The following is a 14,504-nucleotide window of genomic DNA, read 5'->3' on the forward strand; positions in this document are numbered from 1 at the left end:
TTTCAAATGACACGTTATGGTTTATGAAGCACAGTTTTACAGTTCCTTTTTGCACTAGCTGTAACATGTAGAGGGTTGACCAAGGTGGAAATGCAGCTTAGGGTGGGGGGGATCCAGTTCCAGCAGCAGATGCGTGCTCCAAAATGGTTTCAAGTTTTATTTCTGTGTTAAATTTTTTTTTGTTGTTTTTATATTTCTGATAATGGAATTGTTATGGGCTTTTGAATTTCAGTTAAGAATGTGCAAATAGGCTATCTGATAAGTAGGTTATTGAAGGGTTAGGGAAATGGAGAACATTTCCTGAAAAAAAATACCCACAGCGTGGGTAATAGACTCCAGTTGAATTTAAAAGATAATGGCGACAAGGGAGAAATCCACTTGTAGAAATGGGGAACAGCTGTGTTTGAGATCTAATGAAACTGTATCAAATACTTTAAAAATGGCTTACAACTTCTTCCCTGGGGGACAGAGATAAAGCACAAGAGTACTCCTGAAAGGTCGAAGAAACAGTTAAATCATTTCCTTGATGGTTATTAGAGATATAGAAGACATCAGTGAAAATTAAATGTCTGAAACTTGTATTTGATTGCTTTCCTTATCACTCCAATCTCACGCATTTCTCCCATCTCTTCCTCTCTGTTCTAGTAAAATTTAATAACTGTGCCGGTAACAAGGGCGTGCGGTACGAAACCAACAGCCTGGACTTCAAGGTGAGGGCGGACGGGACCCTGTACGCTGCCCACCACCTGCAGGTGCCCTCCAAGCAGCTGATCCTGCTGGTGACCGCCTGGGACCCCCAGACCCTGGGCAGATGGGAGGCCATGGTCAGGTTTCTGGTGGCAGAGAAGTCCCAACACAACGGACACAAGGTCAGAGTTTTTTTCAAAGCTCCTTTTCGTACTTTGTGCTTCCTTTGCCCCGAAGTGTTTGTGTTGCCTGGTCTGTGCTTCATAAGGGCGTGTCCAAGTAGGAGATACTATGAGCAGCATCAAATTCCTCGCAAATAATCCTTGCACCTCTCTGACAGGAATTATTTAAGGTCTCCAGTGAGGGAAGTGTTCTCTAAGTTCATACTTCGGTATTTTTAAGTGACCACCTGTCTCTGTGATACACTGCAGGGCGTGTACCTCATGTTTGTACCTCACTGCTGATAATCTCTCTTGACCCCAAGTCAAACCAGCAGATGAAGGGTGGAGAGTCAAAGTCAACCATCTTCTTGATGGCTTTAGGTTCGGATTTCTTTTGTGACAGCGCAGGCCTGGAGTCGCGCGCTGTCAGCTCTGCCCTGCTCCTCATCTCCCCGGTTTGCAGAGTTACTCTTGCGAGCAATCTGCGTGGCCCAGCAGCTTCCAGAGGGGAGATTTGGGCTTGTTCCTTCCCTTGCAAGGACAGGAGCGTTGCTGCTGGCTGATAAGGGACACGTGGGGCAGGCAGCGACGCAGAGCACGGCACCGCGGTGCCAAACGTCCCCTCAGCTCAGTGCCAGCATCTTCCCTCGCCACCCCGACGGAGGGGAGCCAGAGCCAGCGTTCCAGTCAGAAGGGTACAGATGGTTTCTTTCTACTTTTGTTCCATACACGCAGCTGAAAAGCAGGAGGGCTCTGTCCCTGCCCGGCGATCTGAGAGCAGTGTTCCTTCAGTGAAATGTGGTGCTGGGCTGCACAGAGCCGCTGCGGTTGGGGGATGCTCTGTGCAAACTCATTTCTTTTGCTCTGCCCCTGGAGAAGCTGTCGCTTTCCCACCTCTTCCATTCCATTTTTGGCGGCAGCAGTTCACCTTTTCTTTTTCAATGCTAGCTTGGGCTGAAGATCCTTTACTACACAGAGTAAATGCAGTTATCCTCTCTGGTGCTGGCTCAAATAATGCAATGCTGGGCTGCTTGGGTGCTGACATTTGGGCAAGTTTTGGCAGGGAGTTGTTTCAAGAGCCTGATTTATTGCTGGATCTTGAAGACCTGCCGGGTAAGGAGGAAGGTGTGTGTCCTAGGAGCAGCCATGGCTCCTTCAGGGACAGGTGGGGGTTTCTTGGCCGTGGTTGTAATTTGGACTAACGCACCACAGCATGAATGACCTCTGCTCTCATCTGTTCTGTAGTGCTTGGACAGAGAGTGCAGGGCAGGATGGGGAAAGAAGGAGAGACTTTCTGTGTCAAGTTGTTAGAATTCCACCAGGTAACTCTGTGCCATTTGAGAAAATTTTTGCCACGAGTGAGACAAAAAGGGAAAGACTTGGACAGACTTAAATCTCTCACTTGTCCAGTGGGCTGACCCCTAAGGTTTTGCAGGGTTTAGGGTCATATGAATACACTTGGGCTGCTGTTCAGTAAGGCGTGGGCTTGTGCAAGATATAATTAAGCCCTGTTTGTTATTGTGAACTCTGTTTGCCATTTATAGCCAAAGAAATACTGCTTCCTTCTAAAATTAAATATTGAAGGAACAAAGTAAGATGTCTTATATACTGCTTTAAATTTCTTCTCAGTGTAGCAGAAAAAAAACCTGAATAAGCACAGATTTCTGTTTCAGTAGAATATTTGGTTGGAAATTCATCTAATGTTAATGTAATCTGAACTCTGGTTGAAAACAGAGAGCTAAGCTTCTTAAAATTCATATCCCTTCTTTCTAAAAGCCTTATTAGTGTGTAGTTTGAGGCTGGAAAAATACAGAAAACAAGACTAATGACAAGGTCATAAACAGTTTTATTGTGGGTCCCTATAGCAGGCATCTGACTTGTGTTTTATTTAAATGCCTGTGGTTTTTGCAAGTAAAATAATCCTTTGTTTACTAAAGAAATAAATATGATTACGAGATTATTTCAAAAAATAATAGTGTTTGTGCTGAAAAGAGAACCCCAAACCTTACGATATCCAGTTCAATATGTTTCAGGCCATGACCCTTATATGTTTTGTGGCTTTTACTACAGGCAGATTTCACATTTGGTTTTGTGTAGAATAATGTGACCCAAGCAGAAATATATATATATATATATACACACACATATATACACACTTTAAAAGACATTTCAGAGTATTTTGGTCTACTCAGGATATAGAGACAGCAAATGTGGGAGAGAAAGGAGGAGGTGACCTGAGAGAGGGAGGGAGACCAGTTTTCTTGTGGTGCATCCATTTATTTCCATTTTACATTGTAAATTTGTGACTTGATTTTTCAAAAATACTGAACAGTTCCCAGACATTATATAAATTGGCATGAAAATCAGTTACTGCACCTGCTGATCACTGTTTGTTGGCACCTACAGCACAAAAAGAAAGTCATTTTCCCTTGTTCCTCCTCAGCTCTTTGAGCAATGGCCCTCAGTAAGGGCAGCCCCTCGTGACAGGGGGCTTGGTGCCCCTCAGAACCCCCTCTGAAAGGATAAATCAGAATTTAGTTTGTGATTATCCAGGGATTAAAACTGCATCAAAGCCAGGCCTCTTAGAATGGCCATTATTGGACATTTGGTTTATCGTGGAGGTTATAATACAGAATAAATGTTATAGGAGAAATCAGTGTTTTTGGGATACTTGCTGAGGTTTTGGGGGGCCAGGAGTGAGCCTGCCTGAGTGGGGACAGTGGGCTGCTTTCCAGGAGAGCACAGAGAGTTCATCCATCAATAAATGACCCTGTGGGTCTGGAATCCTTTCTTGTCCCAGTATGTATGACTGAAAATCCGTGTTACGGGCTGTGAGCGCTGTGGTGGTGGCCAAGGGCAGCAGATCGTTGCTTGTTGGGACAGTCCTCCCCTCGTGTGCTTTCACTGCAAAATCAGGTGGTTTGGTGTCCATACCTGTGCTCCAGATGCCCCAGCTGCGCCTTCCTCTTGATGCAACCTGACATTTTAATGGGCAGGGACCCAACACAGTGACAATTTCCCCCCCTTTCACGGCGCTGGCCTTATAAATGTGCTGATTGCTTTAGATGACTGAGTAACCTGCCAGTTTTCAGTGAAAACCACTGAAATGAAAGAGTTCTAACTACTACATTAAAGTGTCGTGCTAGTAGGGTGAAATGATAGAAAAGAAGGCAAGTGCTTTAAAAATGTATTTCATGATACACGAAGCAGACATTTCCCCTCCTCTCCAGCAAACACTTGAATGTGAACTTTTTTTCTGGTTAGTACAAGTGATGTTAGTAACTCAAGGAACTTTTTTGTTCAGTCTTGCAGGAAACCTGATAGCAATTCAATTAGAAAATGCAAATGAGGTCACACATTTCCCACAAGAGTGCTGAATTACCCCAGAGGAAACTGAGTGATATTTCAGCATAACAATAAATACTTAAGATAAAGTTTCTTCTCCTGTTCTTGTCTGGCTGTCTGTTGTTCCAATTGAAAGTATCAGTCAGGGCTGTGGGTGTAGTTTGGGAGGAAGGAAAAAGAAAAGAAAAATAGAAAAGAGAAGAAAAGAAAGGCAAAAAGAGAAAAGATGCTATTTTATGAAATAATATGAAGTCTTTGTGGCTTTATGTGTGTCATCATTTGTGAAAGATGAACTTGAGTGGGATAATGCTCCAGAAGAAAACAAAGTAAAGCCAGGCTTTACTTATCTGGAATTAGCAGTGTAGTGTCTTCTTTTCTAAGAGTGCATGCTATTATTTTGAAAAACTGGATATTGATTCAACCAAAAGTGTAAAAATGAAGATTATGTTTGTGAACAGTGACATTGCTGAGGACTGCAGTCTTCACAGTGTCCTGTATTTTAGTTAGAGAAACTCAGATCTTCCCAGTTATGAGTCATATACACCCACACCCACACCTGTCCTCTGTGTCCATCAGTCCCAGCTCCTCCTCATCATTCCTTGAAAATCAACTTCCTCCACCCCCTGTGTTGGCTCATCCCGTCTGAAGTTCTGACCTCCTTATTTATACTGCTTGTTTTCTTTAATTTTCAGGCCTTCCATGTGTTTAAGGCACATCTGGCAAGTTTTCTTCTGTATTTATTTAGCTATCTATTCTTCTGTAGTTCTCACCTTGCAAGTTAAAATCCAGATTGTAGAAATACAGCATAGAAAGGAATTCACAGCAAAGTAGTTTAGAGGTACAGGATATATTCAGCACATGTGAGATGTCAGTCATCTGCTGGCAGTGGCTTAGTTTGGAAAAAAAAAAAATACTGTTTTCTTTGAACCGTGTTTATGTCGACCAAAGTTTCTTGTTGTTTGAGCTTTTCAAATTCTGAGCACGGAAATATGCAAATTTTTGTAATGTTAAATCACTGGGAATTGTGCAATTAAATTTGGAAATACATGAGGTCTGCAGCTAGTGTTGAAAACATCGAGAACTGCTGTCAGAAATCAATTCTTGCTTAAGCCCAGCTTGTGTTTTATTATGTCTCATCTTATTTTGGGCTGCTTTTGTAACTCAGCTATGAGTCCACAGCCATACACTGTGAACGTGAAAAACTGATCCTTACAGACAGAGGGGGTTTTGTTTTGTTTTTGGTTTGTTTTGCTGTGTTTTTTTATTATTTAAAGCCTTTAAATAATAATCTGTGGTATTTTACCTGGCTGAGGTTTTAAATTCCAAGTCCAGCCTTTTATTGCTGATCACAAGCACAAAGGTGTCTGGGCAAGGAAAGGCTTATTCAGCACTGCTCTCTCTGACTTGGGTTATTGTGCAGCCAGGATGCTCTGCACAAGGCTGGGAGCCCTCACTGGAGGGAGGAAAATCAGAGTTTGAGTGGGATCTGTGCTTCCAGTGACTCCAGTCTCCCTGAAACTCTTGAGCGGGTGCACCTGGAGGAAACAAGAAAAAGTGTGTTCATCTTCTTTCTTCCTTCTTTTCCCTGCAGCGGGGTGAGATGTTGTCTATGGCATCAGGGTGATGGGAGTTTTCCCCATCAAACTGTTTTATCACTAGAGAAGGGCTGAAAAAATGAGGTTTTAGTTGTCGTCCTGCCTTTTTCTGACAATACTGGTGCATATTTTAAGTTCTGGGTCATTACAGTGGCACTGTCCTCTTTCACTACCTCTGCAGGGATCCAAGGCAGTAACTAAAATCCAACAAAATGGCAGCTGGAATAAGTTTTATTTCTGTATCTCATCAGTGAAGCAAGACCTGGGTTTATCTGTCAAGGAGGCTACATACAGAGATTTCTGTTTCCTTCTGATAACTTGTGAGACGTTGTTTGGGGTTTTAACAAATCAGATCAGTGGAAAAGATGAGAAAGAGGATGACTAATAAATTAGTATCGTATAATTGTTACCAGTGAGACTGCTCATGATAATTGTGCAAGTCTAATGAAGATGCATCTGCTGAACCTGCCTGACCTCAAGCTTAAGTGAATTTGAACGTCTCACATGTAATCACTGCAGGAGGAGAGAGTGGTGTTTGTGAAAACACGTGAACTTCCCTGGCCTGATTTTCAGGTGTGCTGAATCCCATTGCCTCGTGCTGAAGCCAGGATAAGATATGACACACAGGTGCTCATTGCCTTGGAAAATCAGCCCACTACGGAAAGTTTCCAAGCGCTGCACTTGCTGCCTTTAGTTCTTAAGCAGTCAGCATCATACCAAGGGTCAGGCTGAAAGCCTCGCTCAGAAGACCATATGTAAGTGAAATTCACTCCAAATCTGTCTTCCTTCAAACAAAAAGAAGTCCTAAGGCTTGAACTGCCTACACGGAAATAAGTTTTTCCTGATAAAACAAACCCCTTGGACTGCTGCGTGCTCCTGCCTGTGATGTGTTCCTTGCCCTTGCCAGATCAAAACTTTTGACCTCCCATTTCATGTTCTTTGTTGGTAACTGCTGAAGTCTGACTGCCACTTCAAAAAAATATATTTTGGACTGGATATCCTAAAAATACCTTCATTGCTGTGATAATCTGATGACAGCTGCTTGTAAACACGATTTTGAGTACAGACAAAAATTGCCTCATACAGGCACGTCCATTAAAAGAAACTTTTTTTTTAGGGTCTCTGCGTGTCCAGGATCTTTCCTTTAGCCCAGCAAGCTGAGACAGCTGGGTAGGTGCAAGCTCAGTGTGAAGGAGGGTTTGTGTTCCTCCCAGCCTCTGGAGGCTGGTCCTGGATTGTTGGATGAGGTAGTGACCCTCTGGCATGTCCATCTGGAGGAGTGAGGAGAGGAGTCAGGGATTGGTGTCCTGCAGTCCCAGCAAGGAGTGGGATCTCAAACACCATCTCCACCCAGCAAAGCATTTAAACTCAGGCTTGAATTTCATCTTGCAAATGGAGATAAATTGAATGCGTCCTCACGGTCAAATTTGAGCATTTCTTAGGTGCACTCTGGAATTGGAGGAAAAAAAAAAAAATAAAGAAGAACAGTCTTTTCTCAAGAGCCTCTTGAAATAACCAAAGGATAACTTGAAAGGGCAAATTCTCACACTAGCACTGAGGAGAAGTACCAGACTGAATTACTTTGCTTTGTGCTGAAGTAGCAGCAGCGCCTGTGATCTTTTAAATCTCTTGTGATCTTTTTACTTGCAAATATTATGAAGAGGAGGAGTATTGTTACATTTAATTCATTATGATTATTTTAATTCGTGTATCTTTTGAACCTCATGGCTTTAGAAAAATAAAATGAGATTACAATTTTCCACAGGCTTTTAAGGGGTAGACTTGCTCCTGCTTCATTCTGTGATGAAGAGCACTTTTTGTAGTCTGAGTTTTAGAAAGAAATGTGTTTTGGAACCATGTTTTCAGTTATTTGTTAGAAGTTTTATTGGGGAGGAAGAGCTCCGATTGCTAGCCCAGATATTTCATACACTTTTCTCAAGATTAGGTGCAGGATGAGAGAGGTGACTCCAGGCTGCAAGAGAGGTTTTCACTGTATAGTATGTGACAAGATCTACAACCTTTATTCCCAACCTACAGGTAACGAGTATGAGTATTTTGTGATTTAATAGTCCTGCTCTTGAGAAGTACTTGTACTTCTGAAGCCATTGTGTATGGCTTCTCCCAATTATGAGAATGACATTAACTTGAAGATAGAAGTGTCTCTTTGTAAACACTAGAAGGTAGAGTACAACAGTAATTTAGATGTTTCTTAAACAATCCTACCTGAGAAGCACTGTGGGATTAGATCTTACAAAGGGAGTATGAAAAGGTCAAGTTGATGTGGGGAGCTTTGCAAGGAAACAACCTCATCAGAACTTTTCTTCTTGGGATAAGATGTTCAAGCCTTAAAATGAGGAGGAAAAGTACATCCAGAGCTGTGCTTTGGGGATGATGTCATCCTTTCTCCATTGACAACTCTTGCAATATTCAAAGCCTGTCAATGGCAAGAAAAGTATCACAGGTGCTGGAAACCTGTGGGAACCGTAAAAGATTCCACCAAAGGCAGATGGGTTTCTAATGTACCTGCTTTGTTACATGATTCTTCCAGAGAATGGAAGAGGAAGATCACTTGAAGCCCCGAGAGAGTGCACTGGCCAGGAGGTGCCTCTAATCATCCGTGTGGTACCACAGAATAAGTCTGAGCACAGCTCTGCCTCTCCTTCCCAGCTGAAACTCCCTTCCCTTAGACATCCCGAGGGCATTTTGTGTCTGCTCAGTAACGAGGTGAGCGCGCTGCCCGCGCCCGTCCTGACTCTGCAGCGCAAAAGCAAAGCCTTTTGCAGTGCTCTGGTGGCTGGCTGGATTTCCACTTAAATTGGTGATAACTTACCCAAGAGAAGGTGTGGGTGAGTTCAGGAGATTTCTGATTTCAATTAAATTCTACTGGGAAATCAACACCTGCTGTCCCAGCCTGTTCAGGAGGTGTTCCAAAACCCCGTTCTGGCCCCGGGGGCATTAGCTGCAGCCGGTGTCGGTGGGGCCCTCACCAACCTCGTTAGGTTTTCTGCTCAAAGAGAGTAACATGTATTTGGGTTTTTTTAAATAAGAGCCTTCTGTGGTAACCACATGAATTATGGCCAGAGCTGGTGCATCTCTCTTCTCTGGAGCCCAGACTTAGCTCAGCATTTAATTACAGTAACCCACAAAGGGCCCTGCTGCACCTTTTGTGAAGAAAGGATCTTCTCCTGCCCGACTCACAAACCAGTGTGTCGTGTTCTCCCTATTTAAAAATTCCCTGGTTCTACCTGTTACTCTTCTTCAGCTTTTTTCTTGCTTTGCAGCCCTGCAACACCAAGGAACATTTTGACTCCTCAGTCACGCTGATGTCACATTTTACTAGTTCAATCGGGTAAAATTTTCAAAAGCCTGCGAAGCCAGCCAGATACCTAACAACCTTAAATTTGCATGCATGCCTCATTTTTCAGCTCTCAAGGAACAGGGCATGTAGAGCTTTGACGCTGACTCCTCCGGAACGAGGGGTTTTGGCGTGGCTGATGCATTTGTGTGTGTTACGTGGCTCATTCTCCTCCTCTGAGGGCAGTAACTTGGTTAGCTTTTAGTCAAACTTTTTCTTCCCTGTCAGCTGATGTGTTCTGGAAGCTCATGCACTTGCCAAATCTGACAATTTTTCTTACTAATTGACTCTAATGCGAACTGCTCTATGCAGCCCCACTGCTAGCTGATGAAAACACAAAGTAATGAATTTTTGCTTAACTAGCTGATTTAATTAAAATGTTTTATACTGTACTTGTATGGTTTCTATAAATGGAGAGGTAATTTTGTTTAATGAGTTCCTAACCAAACATAACATTCTGACTGTACGTAGCCAGATTTGATAAAGGTCACAAACGCTGCAATTCCACTGTTTGCTTTTGGAAGTCGTGATGATCAAGCAGCTTGCTTGGGTACTGGAAATATCCTGTCAGGATCGGTTCCCTCTATTCCTGTTTGTACCAGAAATTACTAGTATAGTTTTAGGAGCAGAGGGGGTTCTTCTCTGTATTTGAACACTGTTCATTATCTTTAAAGTGGAAGTGTACTGCCAAAATCCCATCTCATTGTCAATTAGTGGCTTCTCTGCAAACACATTAATTTAATGCCCCTGCTGAAGAGCTGTGCATGTTGGAACATCTTGCTTCTAAAACAATAGTTTTCAGAGCTCTTTGACACAAATCATTCATGAACGGCAATTTATGCTGTGATGGTAATGGGATGTGACATGAAGCTATCTTTGATTAAATTTACCACAGCTTACAACTATTAGTAAATAAAGCTAATACAGACAGTCATCGCAGACTTCTAGAGGGTGGATAAGGAGAGAAACAGATTATGGATTCCTTACCTGTGCAGTTCCTAAAGAATAGCTTCACACAGCACAACTATAATAAATTAAAGTCCAAAATAAAAAGTCTGATCTTTTTAAAACTACTTCTTTTTTTCCTGTCTCCAACTTCAGCGAATTCAGCAATGACCTAAATAAAAAAGGAATCAATTACCGTAAAATAAATAAATTTACTGTTTCTTCTGCAACCCTTTCATTCTACCCTATGAGAACACAAAATGGAATATCTTTCTATACTGAAAGATCAAAAACTGGAGAAATGGTGCATTTTGGGAAAAGAGGGTTCATTCGTCCTCCACTGCCGTCCCTGATGTCAGCAAAATGTTGTCTCCTTAGAACAGAATTCATGCAGATGTTTATTTTGCAGCACTCTCATGTTCCCTTTGTTAAAGAACTAAGCTATATTTTCATTGTCTTATTTTCTGTTCGGTAAATATAATTTTCTCCTGTCCTTTCTGCAGCTACCATGGAAACAAGCAAAAATGCTTCAGATTAAATATTTTTAAATAGATTCTTTTTTTTCCCTGGTAGAAAATGGTACCAGTTTTCAAAATGTATATTGATACAGGAGATGAAGGGAAATATGTTTGAGCAATGGACTAAAGGTGGCTTTGTATCCCCTTGTATTGACGAAAATATATTAAAAACACGTTGCCTCAGTTAAACCCTACAAGTGACACTAGGAACAAAGGAACCCAAGTATTACTTCTTTTCTGAAAAATCTCTAGCGTGAAGTGTTAGAAATCCTAACTGGCATATAAATAAAACAGGGTAAATCATAAATTCATAAATAATTTTGATACCTGGGAAATAAAGGCCTTACTTCCTTTCCTCCAGTTGCAGGTACTTTTTATTGCAAGTGCAAGTGTAATATATTTTAGTGCCGAATCTGGAGCATTTCATTTTTCGGGTTGAGCCCTGTGAAATTATTAACCTCCAGCAAACGTACCCTAAGACTCACTCGTTATTTATATGCAGGGAATGGCGGCTTATTTACCCAAACACTAGAGTGATCCAAAATGTTCAGCTAAGCAGGAACACAAAATATGATATTATATTATGTAAATGGGCTTGTGATACGCTCTGCTGGATAATAACTTCCAGATGTCTCCGTAGCCAGAGGCTGACGGATATCAAAGGCAGGTTGGCTGGGAGGGGAGACGAGCCAGCTGGCGAGACTGGCTACTGCTAAGTGTAGCGGAAGGTGGAAGCTGGTGTTTCTTCACACTCACTGGTTTTATTTGTGGACTAGTGAGAAGTCAGCGGCTCGTAGCCGCCTTGTCACGAGCCAGGATAGGGCTGGAGGGGCTGCTGGGGTCCCACGTGTCTTGTTCTGTCAGGGGATTATTTTTCGACCTCTTTTACGAGTAGAAGTTGGGTTTAGTCTGAGTCTCCCAGTAAATGAAAGGCTGACGAGCAATGGACCAGCGCTGACAGGAGATTATGGACTCGCTAAATGGCTTTTCCAACTTATCCTTTATTCCCAGTGCCAGGTGCAGACAAGGAATGTCCCTGAGCTCTCAGCATTGTGGTGTAAATGGAGTTAGTTGAAGCATCCTACAGCCTCACCACTTCGGAGTAAGGTGTCCTGAAGCTGTTGGGTTTTGAAGTCTGACAGTCCCTTTGGGATTTAGCTCCGTGTCCTCTTCCGAATGCATCAGGTGGTGTTCCCTGTCCTTAAAGGCAATTCTAGACTGAAAAGCGACTGGAAATGACTCCTGGGAGAGACCAAGCTGCTGACATGGACTCCAAGAAAGCCCCACATCTGCTGTGAAGCAGCCTGTGAGAAGAAAGTTCTTTTCACAATCCTTATAAATTGTGAAAAATTAGGATTGTGGTTGAGGCTGCACCTCCTCCAACCTAACATTTCTTTCTGAAAGCTTGACTTGCCATCTCAGTGAAAGGTTTCTGATTGACTTCTATATGTTTTTAATTGATTTCAACTAATAGCCAAAAAAAAAAAAAGCCCAAACCAAGAAAGTGGCAAGGGGAACTGCAGAGCAGATTCTGCCACTCTGACTTGCAGTTGATCCTCAGCTGTTAAAGCAGAGAGATGGTCTCCAAGAGGCTCTTCCTCTGCCCTGCAACTGCTCATAACAAATATTAGAGTTGCACATTCCAGAGAAAGAAGCATTTATCAGCAGAAGATGCAAGGGCTGCGTTATGATTTGCCAGCACTGGCATTGTCCATGTGTGTCACAGTTATGGGCCAGAAGCCCACTGGAAGAGACGCGGGATAACTCAGAGCCAAGTGTCAATCCCAGGCTTGCAGAATTTGGGCTTTAAATAAAACAACCAGCACAGGACTGCTCAGTTTCATCAGTGAGCTCTGAAAGATTCTGCCCCAATACAAATGCTAAGGTATTAGATCCTACTGAATCCAAACTCTCCTAGCAGGTTTACATCCCAGCATGGGCTCCTCTCCTGTTGTTTTTCTTCATCCCATACTTTGTAATTACCTTTTCCACTTGATCTTGAAGGTTTTCATCTGTTTTGGCTCAGCTGTATTTTTCTAGTTTATCAGTGTCCTAAAGTGATAGACAGGTATAATTATGGATTATCTGACTATTTTATAACCTCCTTTGTATCACCAAAGACCGTGCTCACGTGTTCCATGTTTAGAGTTTGATCCTGCTGTAACAAGTCATAAACGTCACCATGTAATTTTTGGAATGGAAAGTGGATTTCACTTTCCCCTGGACACGTGTTTCATGGATTGCCTTGCCTGGTGCTGCACACCATCTCCTTTGTGCCATATATAAGAGAGTCACAAAAACAGTCGGAAGGAAACTACCCCAAAGCAGCAGCACTAGAGGTGCTTGACTTGGTTTTGTGAAGGACTGTGGACAGTTTGTGTCCTGGTGGCACTACAAAAGGTAGAGGAATATTTTATCTTTTGAAAATGTTTCTGAGATTCCATAAAACATGTGGCCAGTCGGGCCATGAGAGGAGCAGCAGTTGTCATCTCAGTAAAAGCTGTTATTCAGCAAAGCCAGGATTGGAAGCTGTATTTTAGAATTAATTGAATTTGGTGTCACATTCTGCTTTTGAGTTGAACTTTGGTTTCTTGCAAACCCAAAAACACTGGAGAGTTTTCTGAGGATCACAGTTTGATGATGCTGTTATTCTATATATGTTCTGGGATGTTTCAGTCAGAGATCTGAATAGTTCTGGCATTTATACTCACCAGACTTTGTTACTGCATTTGTCTCACAGCTTTTAAACAGCAGAAAACACGTACAACATATTTAAACAACACCAGAGAAATTAAGGTCATGAGAATGCATTGTCAACAAATGAAGATAAAAAAGAGCTGTTGTTTAAAAAAAGAAAAAAAAAATCGTTATTGCAAGATGCTTTTGAAATTCTACATATCAAATTCAGAGTCATGTTGATGATTTATTCTAATATAAGAAGACATCATCAAGAGTGACAAGCAAGCTAGTCACTGTCTAGTCACCTGCCAGCAAATATTTCATACAGACTAAAAAGGCTGGTATTGCCTTGCTGAGCTGACACTAATTATTTCAGTATACACGGAGCTTTGGGACTCGTGTTAATTCTCAAGTCTGTCTTTAGTTCAGACTCATTCCACTGTGTAAACTCAGCAGAGCACAAATTATTTGACCATCCTTTCATAATCTATCCCCATGCTCACTTGCCAATTATATAAACTGATCCAAATACCTGCTCTCAAAGGATTCCCATTTGAGAATCACAAGCCAATTAAAAAAAATTAGGGGATATCCACTATTCTGTGGCTCATGTCTCGTAGACCTGTTTCATGTTGTCCTGCATTTCTGGGTGTCTTCTTTAGATAACATTGTTTTCATCAGTGTTCAGAAAAGATATCTTTCTGGCAATAAAATCCTTTTTAAATGAAACCTCTTTTGGATATAACATTGCATCCCATGGGAAGGAGGAGGTCAGCAGTGCCTACCAGTATCCTGACTATCCCAAGAAAGTCTCCTACTGCCACACCATGATTCTGTTGCTTTTTTTATTGCACACTTCAGTAAGCATTCTAAGGGCAGCATCTAAATATTCAACATGGTGCTGTGATTTTCTTGAAGGTGTGTAAACAGCACTTAGGTGAACACAACCCACATCATGAGTGTGAGACAGGACCTGCACAACGTGCCTCTGTGTGTGACTGAAAAGACCATATTTGTCTGTTCTGTGAAAATTCAGCTCTGGAACAGGCTTGTTTTTAAGGTTTGCAGTAAAAATAGCTGCATTTTGGCACGAATGCTTCCAATCCTTGTAGTCAGTGGATGTCTGCCCTCCGCAGGTGGCAGAGATCAGAGCCATGGCCAAGCTGTGAGAATGGGCTCCTTGCTGCTGTGCCCAGCTCTCAGTATCTCCAGCCTTTCT

General features: G+C 42.2%; 1 protein-coding gene across 1 annotated transcript in view; it reads left to right on the plus strand.

Annotated features, from left to right (window-relative positions):
- CDH4 (cadherin 4) overlaps positions 1 to 14,504 on the plus strand; it is a 419,139-nt gene that overhangs the window by 251,265 nt on the left and 153,370 nt on the right. The window contains exon 3 of the mRNA XM_040079951.2: positions 646 to 869. Coding sequence (XP_039935885.1) covers positions 646 to 869 — 224 coding nt within the window. The remainder of the gene's footprint in view (positions 1 to 645; positions 870 to 14,504) is intronic.

The sequence above is a fragment of the Hirundo rustica genome, chromosome 16 (genome assembly GCF_015227805.2).
Source record: "Hirundo rustica isolate bHirRus1 chromosome 16, bHirRus1.pri.v3, whole genome shotgun sequence".
In the NCBI taxonomy this organism is placed as follows: domain Eukaryota; kingdom Metazoa; phylum Chordata; class Aves; order Passeriformes; family Hirundinidae; genus Hirundo; species Hirundo rustica.